Below are 13148 nucleotides of genomic sequence, written 5' to 3' on the forward strand. Positions count from 1 at the left end.
ATTTCTTTATCTTTTATAATATAATCTCAGAATTAGAGTAAACTTACTCGTAGATGACAAGTTAAATTCTTGAACAATAAATATCATTATTTTTATATTTGTAATAGACTTTTTTAATTTTGTGATCACATTTCTGTCTCCGAGTACTGAAAGGTCCCAAGCTTGTTTATACGCTACTGAGTATATCGAAATATCCGGATAATACGGATATTCGAATAACTCGAATAGTGCTATTCGTACTATTCGCTGCACAAAGTATCCGGATATTCGAATACTATCCGTTGATCGAAGTTTATTCGTACATATATATTATATTCGAATATCCGGATATCCGAATCACACTGTTATTCGAATTTAAGCCGCAGCCCTAATTGAAACATGATATCTTCTTACATTAATCAATATTTCATTGACAGCCCGTGACAGCTGCATATAGTTGAATCAAATACTATTTTGTTACTTCAACAACTTTTTTTTCTCAGTGTACAACTTTGGAACAGTAGGATTATTTTTTAACAATATCAGGATGCCAAAAATGAGAAAACTTTTAGTAAAAACTTTAGTAAAAATAAATCAAAATTTGATTGTTTCATAAAAAAAATTAAATTATTGTACAATAGCCGAGAAATTAGACATTAGTCAAGTAGCAACATGAAGAAATATCTAGTTTTTGCTAAAAATATATAAAGAAACCAATGTTTTTGAAAAAAAATAATTGAAGTAAATAATATAAAGGAAACGATAAATGAGTAACTCATTTTTATAAAAAAAAATAAAAAAATACATGTCGATACAAGAAAAATAAATGCCGATATAAAAACATATATGTCGATTATTTATTATAGTTTTACAAGTGCACATTTGTCCCAACATTTGATCAACATCGGTGATAAGTTCCAACAGTTCCGTAGATTTACTTGTGACGTATGTCACGATACCGATATTCTTTTTTCACCCAACTCAGTAACTTTCGCCTATCTCCAAAACAAAAAGTAGGCTCAATGTGAAACTTTTTTGTGATCAACGTCTCATCATAAGGTATCATTTAGCACACTATTTGGTTCAAAATTCGAGGATTCTAAAACGGACGATTTTTGAGGTCACTCTTTGAAATGCGACAATTAAAACAGAAGAATCAAGTCTGGAGAAAACTAATAAAGTATTCAAGAAATTATTTATTACTCCAATAGTAAAATTTGATAGTGAATTATTGATAATATGAAGATACTTTTTCATAGTGTAGGTTAGGTATAGTATAGAGAAAGTATAATACTTTTTTATGAATGCAGACAAGTACATCGATATAATAAATAAAACTTTAGAAGAAGCAGTGATAAAACTGAGTCTTAATGAAAAATTTGTCTTACAGCAAAACAACGACCCTAAACACTTTGCTGAAAAAATCAAGAAATTTTTTGAAGATTAAAATATTAAATTATTTGAATAGCCAACAGAGTTCGAATTTAAATTCTATAGAGAATTTATGGATGCTAAAGTTTCAGTAGAAAGCGGAACAATAAGATCGACTTTTTCAAAAGTTTACCCTCAGCATTAAAAAATATTAAGAAAGATTATATCGAAGACTTATTATAAACAGTATACAATATAAACTGTATATATTAAAGCGTTTAGATATAGTAATAATAAGCAAAAGGTGACAACACTAAGGCTGCGTTCGGGGAGCGCGCTATGCATTATTCTATCTTTATTGCTCATTAGATAGAAAACAAAGATAGAATGACGCAATAGCGCGGACAGCGTGCTCCCCAAACGCAGCCTAAGTATTAATTTTTAATTTATTATGTGTATACTTATTTTTGTATATTTGTTTGTCTGCAACTGGCTGACTTATTTGTTAAACACAATCTACTTGTGCAGGAATATTGATTTCAATTATTTACTAAATAATTTATATATCATAAATAAAATTTAAATATATAACAATGTATATAATTATTTTGATTAAAATTCAATCATTTCTACCACTTGTTCATTTACTTTTATTCTCGACTACATATAAAAATGTGTGTGTGTAACTGATTTTGAAATATTTTCCATTTAATCAAAATCTCTAACCCGCAGTTTATCAACGAGAATCTTTTGATCTAACAAATCCAAGATGATCGTCAATGATACAGAATCATTTTTTGTGGGCCATGAATTTAAGCAACTTACTTTTGGGTGGACCGATTACATCCTGTTCGGAGGTCTGTTAGGAATTAGTGTTCTCATCGGAGTGTATTTCGGTTTCTTTAGCACGAAACAAAATACTACCACCGAATATCTACTAGGCGGCAAGACTATGTCCTTTTTTCCGATTAGCATGAGTCTGATAGCAAGGTAATAGCATTTACCAGATATATTCATTTCATTTTCTCGATAATGTCTCGATTGAGAATAGAATAATTTTTTTTAATCAGAAAAGTTTTTAGTTAAAAAAATTTTTAATCTCTAAGAGGTTTAGTTTATTTGAATTATTTATTAAATAGGCATATATTTATTATATAGGCATACAATGGGTTTAATGTAATTTATTTTAGTCATATATCGGGAGTGTCTTTGCTTGGCGTACCGTCCGAAGTGTATCAATATGGAACTCAATACGCAGCATGCATTTTCACATCTTTCATCACTTGCGTCATAATTATCGTTGTGTATTTGCCGGTGTTTTATAAGCTACAATTAACGAGCACTTTCGAGTATTTGGAAATCAGATTCAACAGGCCGGTTCGGCAGTTAGCGTCCTTCCTGTTTTCTCTTGCGTTGGTGGTGTACGTGCCGTTGATAATCTATGTGCCGGCGTTAGCCTTTTCGCAAGCAACCGGTCTGAATTTGCATTTTGTCGCACCGGTGATATGCGTGGTGTGCATCTTCTATACAACCATTGTAAGTGAAATAAATAAGTTATAATAAAGTATTGTGTGTGTGTAAACAGTTATTAGTTTGGCGAAAAAAATATAAAATTTACTTTGTACGCGCATATCCGACTTTTCTCAAACAAAACAAGAGATTTAACATTTTTTAATATTTACAAAATGTTTTACTTAGTTTTATGAGAGAGAAAGTATTTTCATGACGTCAATATGTGTGTGTGTGTGTGTGGTGGATTTCTATATTCTTTATGTGATTATTTACGGAGAACACACAATAGATACTGTTATCGTTTATTAGCACTCACACGTGCTGCGTATTGAAACAAAGATTTATCGTTGTAGAAAGTATAGAAACGTACCGAGAATGAGTAAGCAGTCCGTAAAAGCACCAAAATAGAACGCCTGTGTGCGTATGTACATCTCCTCATCATCATTATTACTATGATGTTATCAGATATCGCGATGTATTTAATTTAGACGGGATACGTACACGGAAAACTGGCAGCTACCAAATAAATGATTATTTAGAATGGAATTACTTAAAGATTTGTCATATACGCGACTAATCTTATCACCTTTGTAGGATTATTTGCAATGCATCGCACGATGTGCGGATAAGATAACTGCATTTGCTACGCGTCACGAAATAAAATTATAAAATACAGAACAACAATGAGAAAAGGAAAATTATAGGAAATGATTAGTTTTTACCCCATCTGGAAATAAACAATTCATGCAGCATCGTTAAAAGTATCACTAAAAAATAAAAAATGTCCTTACTTTCCCGAAAAACGATAGGAAAGTTGAAATCCAAAAATGAATGTAAAAATGTGGATATAAGTGAAACGTAATCAACATGTTTGCAACAATTTTCGACAACTTTTCTATTGTTTTTCGGGAAAGTAATAAGAACGTTTTTTGTTTCTTGAGTGATATTTTTAACAGTCCTGCATTAATCTTTCATTTCTAGGCGAGGCCAAAAATGACCATTTTCTACCTCTTTTGTTGTTTGCTTATATATAATAGTACGAATACTAACTTAATGTGTATTATGAGAATAGGTCGCGAATTAATTTTATCTCACTGATATAATTCTCGTATTTCTTTGAAAAAATAGAGTAAACGCTTTTTGACAACTTTTTTAAACATTGAGAAGTATTTAGAACTAGTTTATGTAAAATACAGAGATAACGTTATCACTTACGCAATCGTGTGTTTTATAAATTACGATACGCTGTAAAGTCTTTGTATGAAAAAATTAAATTGTGCAAATCGTATGTTCTCTCTCTCTCTCTCTCTCTCTCTCTCTCTCTCTCTCTCTCTCTCTCTCTTTCATGTACTGGAAGTAACATAAAATATACGGATTATTTGTACACAGCAGCTTTACTGTAGTATTACTATACAATTGTATTACGATCTTCCCTCGGGTTTACGTTTCATCGACTTCTTGGATCGTACCGTTTGATTCTACGCACGTCGCGCCGTGATTGACATTGATGCCTTTATTGTGTGCAAGTAATCTCTATTTGAAAAACTCATAGGGAGGTCTGAAGGCAGTCGTATGGGCGGATACGGTTCAGATGATGGTGACTGTCGGAAGTCTCGTTGCCGTTCTGATTTTAGGAACCATAGCCGTGGGCGGTGTTGGCGAGACATGGAGAATTGCCGGTGAAGGTGGTAGACTTATATTTTGGAAGTAAGAACACACTTTGTATGTATATATGTATATATATATATATACACACACACACACACACACATATATATACAAGGTGATAAAAAAGTACCGGAACATCTGAATATCTCAGAAAATAGAACTTTTAAAGAAAAGTGTTTCAGACAAAAGTTGTAGGGTTTAAAAGGATCTATTTACTGATTGTCACTGTGATCTTGGATAGCGTCACGGTCAGGTCAAGGTCACATCAATTTTTAAAAAATGAAACTCCCTATTTTTTATTGCAAATTCTTATAGCTTAATTCAAGAGCTTCTAATATTGCCGGTATTAGCATTATCTATTGACGTTATCATTCACTTTGAATGTTGCTTTATGTAAAAAAACTATGTTGAATAGGAAGTTAGGTTCTTTGTCAATTCTTTGCATCATGAACTCACAAGATTTGTTTCAGTCAAAATCATCTTCGTAGAAAAAATACCAGCAGTACTCTAATATTCACCCTTCATAACTCAAAAAGTACTTAATAAAAATATACTTTAGTATAGTATTTTGGAAAGCTCTTAAATTGAGCTATAAGAATTTGCAATAAAAAATAGGGAGTTTTATTTTAAAAAATCGATGTGACCTTGACTTGACCTTGACGGCGCCATTCAAGATCACAGTGATACCATCAGTAAATAGATCCTTTTAAACTCTACAACTTTTGTCTGAAACACTTTTCTGTAAAAGTTATATTTTCTGAGATATTTAAATATTCCGGTACTTTTTTGTTACCTTGTATATAGGGTGTCTGACAACGAACTATAAAGCCGACGTGTGTAGGTAGATCGGGTCATTCTGAACAGAAAAGTTATATACGATTTTGCAAAATTCGCAATATTTATTGAGATATGAATTAATAAATGTGAACCAATGAAGGCGCGGGGAGCGATGATCGGACTCTATAGGCGTGCATGACTATCAGATGAAAAGAAAAATGGCTTTTCTCATGTAATGTCTTAGTAACGAGAGGCGGAGTAAACAAACAAGCGCGGACGACTCAGTTTCTTGCGATCGGGCGCTATTCGGCGGTACGCAGCGAGCAGCGGCGAGCGAGGAGTAGAGCTGATAATTGTGCACGCCTATAGAGTCNGATCATCGCTCCNCGCGCNNTNATTGGNTCACATTTATTAATTCATATCTCAATAAATATTGCGAATTTTGCAAAATAGTATATAACTTTTCTGTTCAGAATAACTCGATCTACCTACACACGTCGGCTTTATAGTTCGTTGTCAGACACCCTGTATATATATATATATATATACATACATACAGGGTATCCCGTAATTGCCGTCTCACCGCTTGTAGGCAGGTAGAAAGAGTTATTCTAAGACGAAAAGTCCTATACTACTTTGGAAGATTTGCAATAGTTACCGAGATCTTAATTAACTAAGATCCGTGAATAAGCGTATATCGGGCTGTCTTACGCGCATAGGACAGCTCAGCGTGCTTCGCACGATTACGTTTTAATATGTATATGTTATAGTATATGCTGTTATACATGTGTATATCACACATAGTATTATATTAGCTCCTCTCATTCCGTCGCTACGGCGCGCGCGCGAAAGACTGGATTGTCCTTACGCTGAGTGCACGCTGATTCACAGATCTTTATTACTTAATATCTCGTTAATTATTGCGAATCTTCCAAAGTGGTATAGGACTTTTCGTCTTAGAATAACTTCTTCTACCTGCTTACAAACGGTGAGACGGTAATTACGGGACACCCTGTATATACGTATATATATATGTACAGGGTGTCCGCCAATTAGTGTAAAATTTCTCGTAATCAGGTAGAAGGACTAAAACTGAGTCAAAAAGTCCTGAATCATTTTTTTCTATTACATATACTAAACGAGTAATTATTGAATAAATCAAGCCAATCAGCGCCGACCTTTAGCTGAACGCGCGTCAGTGAACAACGCGCCTAGTGTGCGTGAGCGCTCCGCGCGGCTCACTGACGTGCGCCCGACTAAAGGTCGGCGCTGATTGGCTTGATTTATTCAATAAGTACTCTTTTATTAATATATAATAGAAAAAAATGGTTTAGGACTTTTTGACTCAGTTTTACTTCTTCTATCTGCTTACAAGAGATTTTACACTAATTGTCGAACATCCTGTATGTGTGTGTGTGTGTGTGTATAATCCTTATATTACTGATTATGAACTCTTTGCATTTCATTATCGCGTTAGAAATGTAAGTACTGGATCTTTTTACTCCGCTAGACTCTCATGTAACATATGAGATTATGACCCAGTTTACACTGATCGTTTAATACGCGTAGTAAGTTCTATATTCGTATTAAATTCGACTTGATTTCAATTATGTAAACGATGTCATATTAAGCTGGTACGTCTTCTTCACGCGTATCAAAATGGTACACGTATCAAGCACATTTATAATAATGTAAACACTAGAATTATACATTGAAAAATTTTATTTGATTCGCATACCAAAAAGATGTGCGATGTAAACTAGGCCTATATCAACTCGCAATCTAAAACAGCAATTCTAAATGCAAAGAGGTAATATAGCTATTATATTGAAGTAATTCTTGAAATATGACGTATGAGTTTGAATGTTTCGGAGCCTGATATGTAATTGCTAAACAACTATAACTTAAATTAATTTTTAAGAAAATGTTTAAAAAAAGACGGTTATTTGAAAAACTTTAATACTAAATGCTGGAAAGGAAATATTACAGAACTGTACATAAATTTTAAGATAACAATATTACAAGTGTCTATTAATTAATGAAGAAATGGAGACAATATATACTGTCATATAATGATGCCAATTCTTTTGACAGCATGGATCCTAGTCCTTTTGCCAGAAATTCATTTTGGGGTATGTCAATCGGAATGGTAATGACTTGGTTAGCGTCATTAGGTATTAATCAAGTCTCTATGCAAAGATTCCTGGCAGTGCCTACTATTAAGGAAGCACAAAAGTAAGATGGTAAATGCTTTTTATTAGTGTGATTGAGAACTGACCGTTTTATTTCATGTATGTATTGTTATAGGTCGATGTGGGTTTTGTCTATAGGTTTGGTAGTTGTGAAATTTATTTCTGTTTTTACTGGACTTACAATGTATGCTAGATATCATAAATGCGATCCTATATCTGCGCATGTAAGTATTGATTGAGTTTTTAATTTTCAACAAAGATTAGAATTTTGATTGTAGTAACACGCGCGTCATAGTTGGTACCCTGATATCAAAACATTTACAAAATTATGTGACGAAATCTTGTACTAAAATGTAATTTGCAATTATACAGATATATTTTAGGGAAGAGATGTAAAAACATTGATCTTTTATAAAATATATGTAGTTGTTTGCAAAATTACTTTCCAAATACTATTTCGACAAAGAAATAATATGGTGAATCATCGTAGCAGTATATTTGCAAAATTAATTTCACAAAGAAATTGTCTAATAATTGAGAAAAAAAATTCAGCTATGTGATGTTTCAAATATGTAGAAATACAATTGCATATGAAGAAATGTAAGAAATCGTCGTAACTCATGATGTCATATTTGTGCAATATTTTCACAATTTGCCTATTGGAAGTATTGTACTGTGAAAATGCATAACGACTCTTTTCCAATTTTTGACAAATATTATTATTTACAAAATTTTATTTCGACAAAACTGTTGCATTATGACGAATTATCTTAGTGCAATCATTGCAGAATTGTCGTTATTCATGTTGCCATTTTTGTGCAATATTTTTACAATTTGCTTATTAAGGTATAAGATGTGTGTGTGAGATACAACATTTTTAAGAAGTGAAAGTTCTAATACAAGTTCTATTTTCTCTTCGCTGAGAATCATAAAAAACGGCAGATGTTAGCTGCATTTGTTATGTTTACTTATGACAAGTAATGGTGTAAAGATTCATAAATGAAAAAAATATGTTTAAAAAACTTCAATTCAAGAATACTTTAGACTTTAAATACATTCAAATTACACTTAAATTTTTATTACTATTTTTCATTTTAAGTCCATCAATTTTTATAAATTTGACAAAAAGAACCCTTTGACACATGCTGACTTTGATTAAGGAAAAATCACACAACCTCAAATTGTATTCATGTAAGTAAAAAGCAAATCATCTTTATTTCACTCAAAATATTGTAATACGTCAATTATTGTAGAAATCAACATTAATAAAGACCATCCATGAGTCGAAATGTCTGTTTATTATAAATTTCGATAAATACAATTATATAACGCAACACATCGTCAACCGTGTAAATGCTCCTATTGGCCTATCTCTCTCATTGTTTCTTTAAAAAATTTTTTATAAAACCTATCAAAAACTGTATAACTCTTCGAGAATTATAAGGTCTTATTATTAGACAGTTTCTGGAAGTATGATGCCGGGCGAAGTTAGCCTTTCATATTTTCAATCTGAAATTTCTCTGGATATAAATCGCCGGAATTATTAATGCCACCTAACAAAAATTGTAGAATTATCGCGCGTAAAAATAGAATTTGTGTTAGAATTTTTATTTTATAAAAATACTGTTTTTTTTTACTTTACTCCAACTGTGTATAATGCGCAAAAACAAAAGACGTTCTCACACAATAAAGAAATCATTTGAACTTTAAAACATCTTACGGTGTGTGTATATCAAAATAATAATATTTTTCTTCAATAAAATTTTTTACTATAAGTTTCTTTTAGCTCTTCTCTTTTGCACAAACGTGCGTACATTGTAAAAATCCAGCAAATTGTATAATTAAGATAAAATTAAAAAGTCGAACACTTCAGGATTAAACAAATCACTTCTCCTCGAGATTTCAGTAAAGAAATTAACTTGCTTTCAGGTGATAGCAAGAATCGACAAGATATTACCGTATTATGTGCTAGACGTAGCTGCGGACGTTCCGGGACTTCCTGGTCTCTTTCTCGCTGGTCTAGTGAGTGCTGGTCTCTCGACAATGAGCGCCGGGCTGAACACAGTTGCCGGCACGATTTATGAGGATTTCATCGATCGCTGGGTGCCAGAGAGCAATGACAAAGAGACTAAAGCCGCCAACATTATAAAGGTACAAAGGCAGGCGCGTGCAGAATATATTACAATCCAAAATCATGAAAAAAACAATAATATTCCTCTCATTTTTTCTCTTTCTTTGTTCTTTGCCATACAATAACATGTTGAGCGCATCTCGTTCTCAGTAGAAATTTTTACAATATTTCGTGAAAACCTACATTCCGTTTCTTTTGCAATGTACAATAGAAAAAATTTGAAATATGATGTTATATTTCAAAAATAAATCTATAAAAGAAATTGTTTGACACAGTCATTAGAAATCGCGTTGTTGCAGCTAAGAAATTTTGTTATTAGTATTGCTCAATTGTTATAGACATGAAAAATTGTAGCGGATGTCAGACTTGCACACAAAAAAATAGTAACCCAGCGTCACTACGTCAAAATCAAAACTATTAATTTAAAAAATCTATTTTATTACTGTTATTATTACTGTTTTGACATTAAAAATTGTTATTTAAAAAAATTAAAAGTTTTAAACTTTTTCTGTAATATTTGTCTGTTTTCGATATTGTCTAATTTTTCAAGTTTAATGAAAAAAATGGTAAGATATATTTAATACAGTAAAATAATTTATATTCATTTATATATTAATTTACATCAATTTATATCAATCTCAAAAAATATAGAGAAAAAGAGAGAAAAAGAGAGATTTTGAATATATATGTTTTTATATTTTAAAGTACATATATAGTATGTATATATATATATTCATATACATATACATATATTAGTATACATATATGTATTCATCAGTAAATTCCTGAGAAAAAATAGAAAACGTGCTATAATGTAAGATTATATACATGAGTCGTATATGATTTTATACAAGTCGAATGTGATTTCATATGATCGTGTAAAATTAAATCCGAAATTTGGCGCGATCTGTGATTTTTATGATCATATATAAATATAGAAAATCATGTATGATCATATAAAATTAGATCCGAAATATATTTGGCGCAATCTGGATCATTTATATGTAATCTTATATAATCATATATGTTTCTATTTTTTCATGGGTTGTAAGTTTTTTATTTGCAACATATATAATATATTAGTTGCACTACTTTCAGTTCTTTTGCAGAAAAAATGTTGTAAATTTAGAAAAAAGATACGCGTAATATCAAGATCTGCTACATACATTTAAGGAGAATTTATCTTATGATTAGGTCACAGTGGTTATCTTAGGCATATTGGCCGTGGGTATGGTGTTTCTTGTGGCCCATCTCAGTGACATATTCCAGTTGTCTCTGACTATAACTGGCATTACCGCCGGTGCAATGTTAGGTCTATTCTCGCTGGGAATGTTGGTGCCTTGGGCGACGACGAAGGGAGCGATAGTTGGAGGGCTGGTCTCGATGGTGACGATGATCTGGATCATCGTCGGCGCGCAGTGGAACATGGTCAACGGTCGTCTTTATTACGAACCGCTACCCTTGACGACGGAGGGTTGTTTGAACGTACACGGTCTAGTCAACCAAACAACCACAACAACCACCACGCAAAATCCTATGCAAGTCGAATCTTTGGGAAAGCCTTTCTTTTTGTACAGGATATCGTTTATGTACTATACGCTACTCGGAGCTACAATCGTAATCATAATTGGAACGGTAGTCAGCTTTGTCTGCGGTGCCCCTGATATAAGCGATGTCGATCGAGATCATTTTCCACCATTCATTGCAAGGTATATATTCGAGTATATATGATTATTATGATTCTCTCGTATCTCAAAACTATTTATTTAGATTTGACTTTTATTTAGAATATGAAAAATAGATATTTTTTTTTCAAATTTTTTAATTAAAAGACACCCGGAATACTTTTTATTAAGGTTCCTCGATCTCACAAGAATCTTGGATGTTGCTAGAAATGAAGAAATAATTACTGTAACTTAACACGTTTGCTACAATCTGGTTGAAAAGATTTACTGTACAGATCATCCACCATTTGATCAATTATTTTAGACAGCAACAGCAAAGTTTAGAACTACTTTCAGGTTTTTTCATGATCATAAAACGGCAAATTTATAGATGTTATATATATGTGACACCGGGCTGTCGAAACAAACCAACATGTCACATATAAGTATATGACGCATAGTAGCGAACGTGTTAAAATCCAAGATAACTGTAGAAATAGGAGAAAAGACAGAATTGACATTTTCTATCAAATATTTGCTCTTGTTGAAATTCATTTAAATAATATTTTCTCACATTTAGAGAGTTCTCTCTTATATTTTGAATTTACACATAATTAATTTTCATGTGTTAATTTCTTCTTTGTACATAATTATTTTCAGATTTTTGCCACCAAAGAAATATATAGAAGTATCATTACATACAGTACCAACAGCGCTAGTAACGAACCTGGAGAAAGAGGAACTAAAATCTGTTTAATTGCAATTTTTGTGATCTCTTTAATTTAAATTAATATACGTATGATCATAATATACGCGTATGATCTCTTTAATAATATATATATTAGTAATATTATATATAATCATAGTAATATTATATACACATGTGTATAATCACAAATACATTAGAAAATTCTATTGTTTTATTTTTCACTTAAATTCAAACTGTCTTATGTAAAGTTAAATTTGATTTAAAATCAGATTTTTATTACATCGACGTGTTAACGTATAATATTTTAGAGAAAACAATAATTTCATTAAATTATTTATAAGAAAAAAAAACTTTAATAAATAAATCCTTACTACTATGAATTTAAAAAAAAAACAGCGATTAGCACAAGTGGACGCATTTGCCAAGAGATAACTGCATCTAACTGGCTTGTGTTCGAAGCTGAAAGCAGCCATTAGAACGTCGATGAGAGTGTCAAATTGACTAGACTATATATCTGTCTCACGCATCTTATACAAACAAGTCTCTTCCTTCTGAAACATCTGGAATAGCGACGATGCCTATCAGATTAAAGCCAAATGAAATATTGCGGGAGTTATTTATTGAATCATTCGTCGAAGTTTTTTTTAATTCACGATAGATAAATCGCATCGGCCAATGCGTTTTTTGTCGAATTGCAGACTTGTGATAATGTTTTGAGTCTTCAACTGATTTTTCAACATACAAAACCGTCATCGGACTTGCGTGTTTATAAACAGGCTTATTATTTCAAGTTTGTAAAGGAAGAAAGAGTTTTTATTAGCGTCTGAAAATGCGATTATCGATTCTCAAGTATCCTGTAAAAAAACCCTGACGAATTCTTCTTTTCTTTTCGCGGCGACATCTCATGACCAGTTGGGGAATGGCGCTTCGACCACATTCCACTGGAACGTTTTATTTTATTATACCAAAAGGTGTCAAATATAGGTGGCAAGAGACCCTCTACTTATACATACCGACGCGTCTGCCGACTTTCTTCGTCTTCCTTTCCCTCGTCATCTTCCTACTGGCAGATTCTTTCTCTTTCTTTCTGTCATTTAGTCTGATTTCAACATGGGGATAAAGTGAGGGCTCGACTTCGCATTGTA

General features: G+C 32.1%; 1 protein-coding gene across 2 annotated transcripts in view; it reads left to right on the top strand.

Annotated features, from left to right (window-relative positions):
• The window catches only part of LOC109859745 (sodium-coupled monocarboxylate transporter 1-like), a 14193-nt gene extending 2056 nt beyond the window's left edge, over positions 1-12137 (top strand). Inside the window, exons 2-9 of one of the 2 annotated variants that reach the window (XM_020438282.1) lie at positions 2083-2340; positions 2715-2886; positions 4415-4569; positions 7402-7542; positions 7615-7723; positions 9429-9650; positions 10825-11339; positions 11955-12137. In XM_020438282.1, the coding sequence (XP_020293871.1) occupies positions 2120-2340; positions 2715-2886; positions 4415-4569; positions 7402-7542; positions 7615-7723; positions 9429-9650; positions 10825-11339; positions 11955-12051 (1632 nt within the window). In that variant the 5' untranslated portion in view covers positions 2083-2119 and the 3' untranslated portion in view covers positions 12052-12137. Of the gene's footprint in view, positions 1-2082; positions 2341-2540; positions 2887-4414; positions 4570-7401; positions 7543-7614; positions 7724-9428; positions 9651-10824; positions 11340-11954 lie in introns of both variants that reach the window. The other variant, XM_020438281.1, reaches the window with a different exon arrangement.
• Positions 12138-13148: the final 1011 nt, after the last annotated feature.

This window comes from Pseudomyrmex gracilis, unplaced genomic scaffold (assembly GCF_002006095.1).
Source record: "Pseudomyrmex gracilis isolate BER0280 unplaced genomic scaffold, ASM200609v1 scaffold_281, whole genome shotgun sequence".
In the NCBI taxonomy this organism is placed as follows: domain Eukaryota; kingdom Metazoa; phylum Arthropoda; class Insecta; order Hymenoptera; family Formicidae; genus Pseudomyrmex; species Pseudomyrmex gracilis.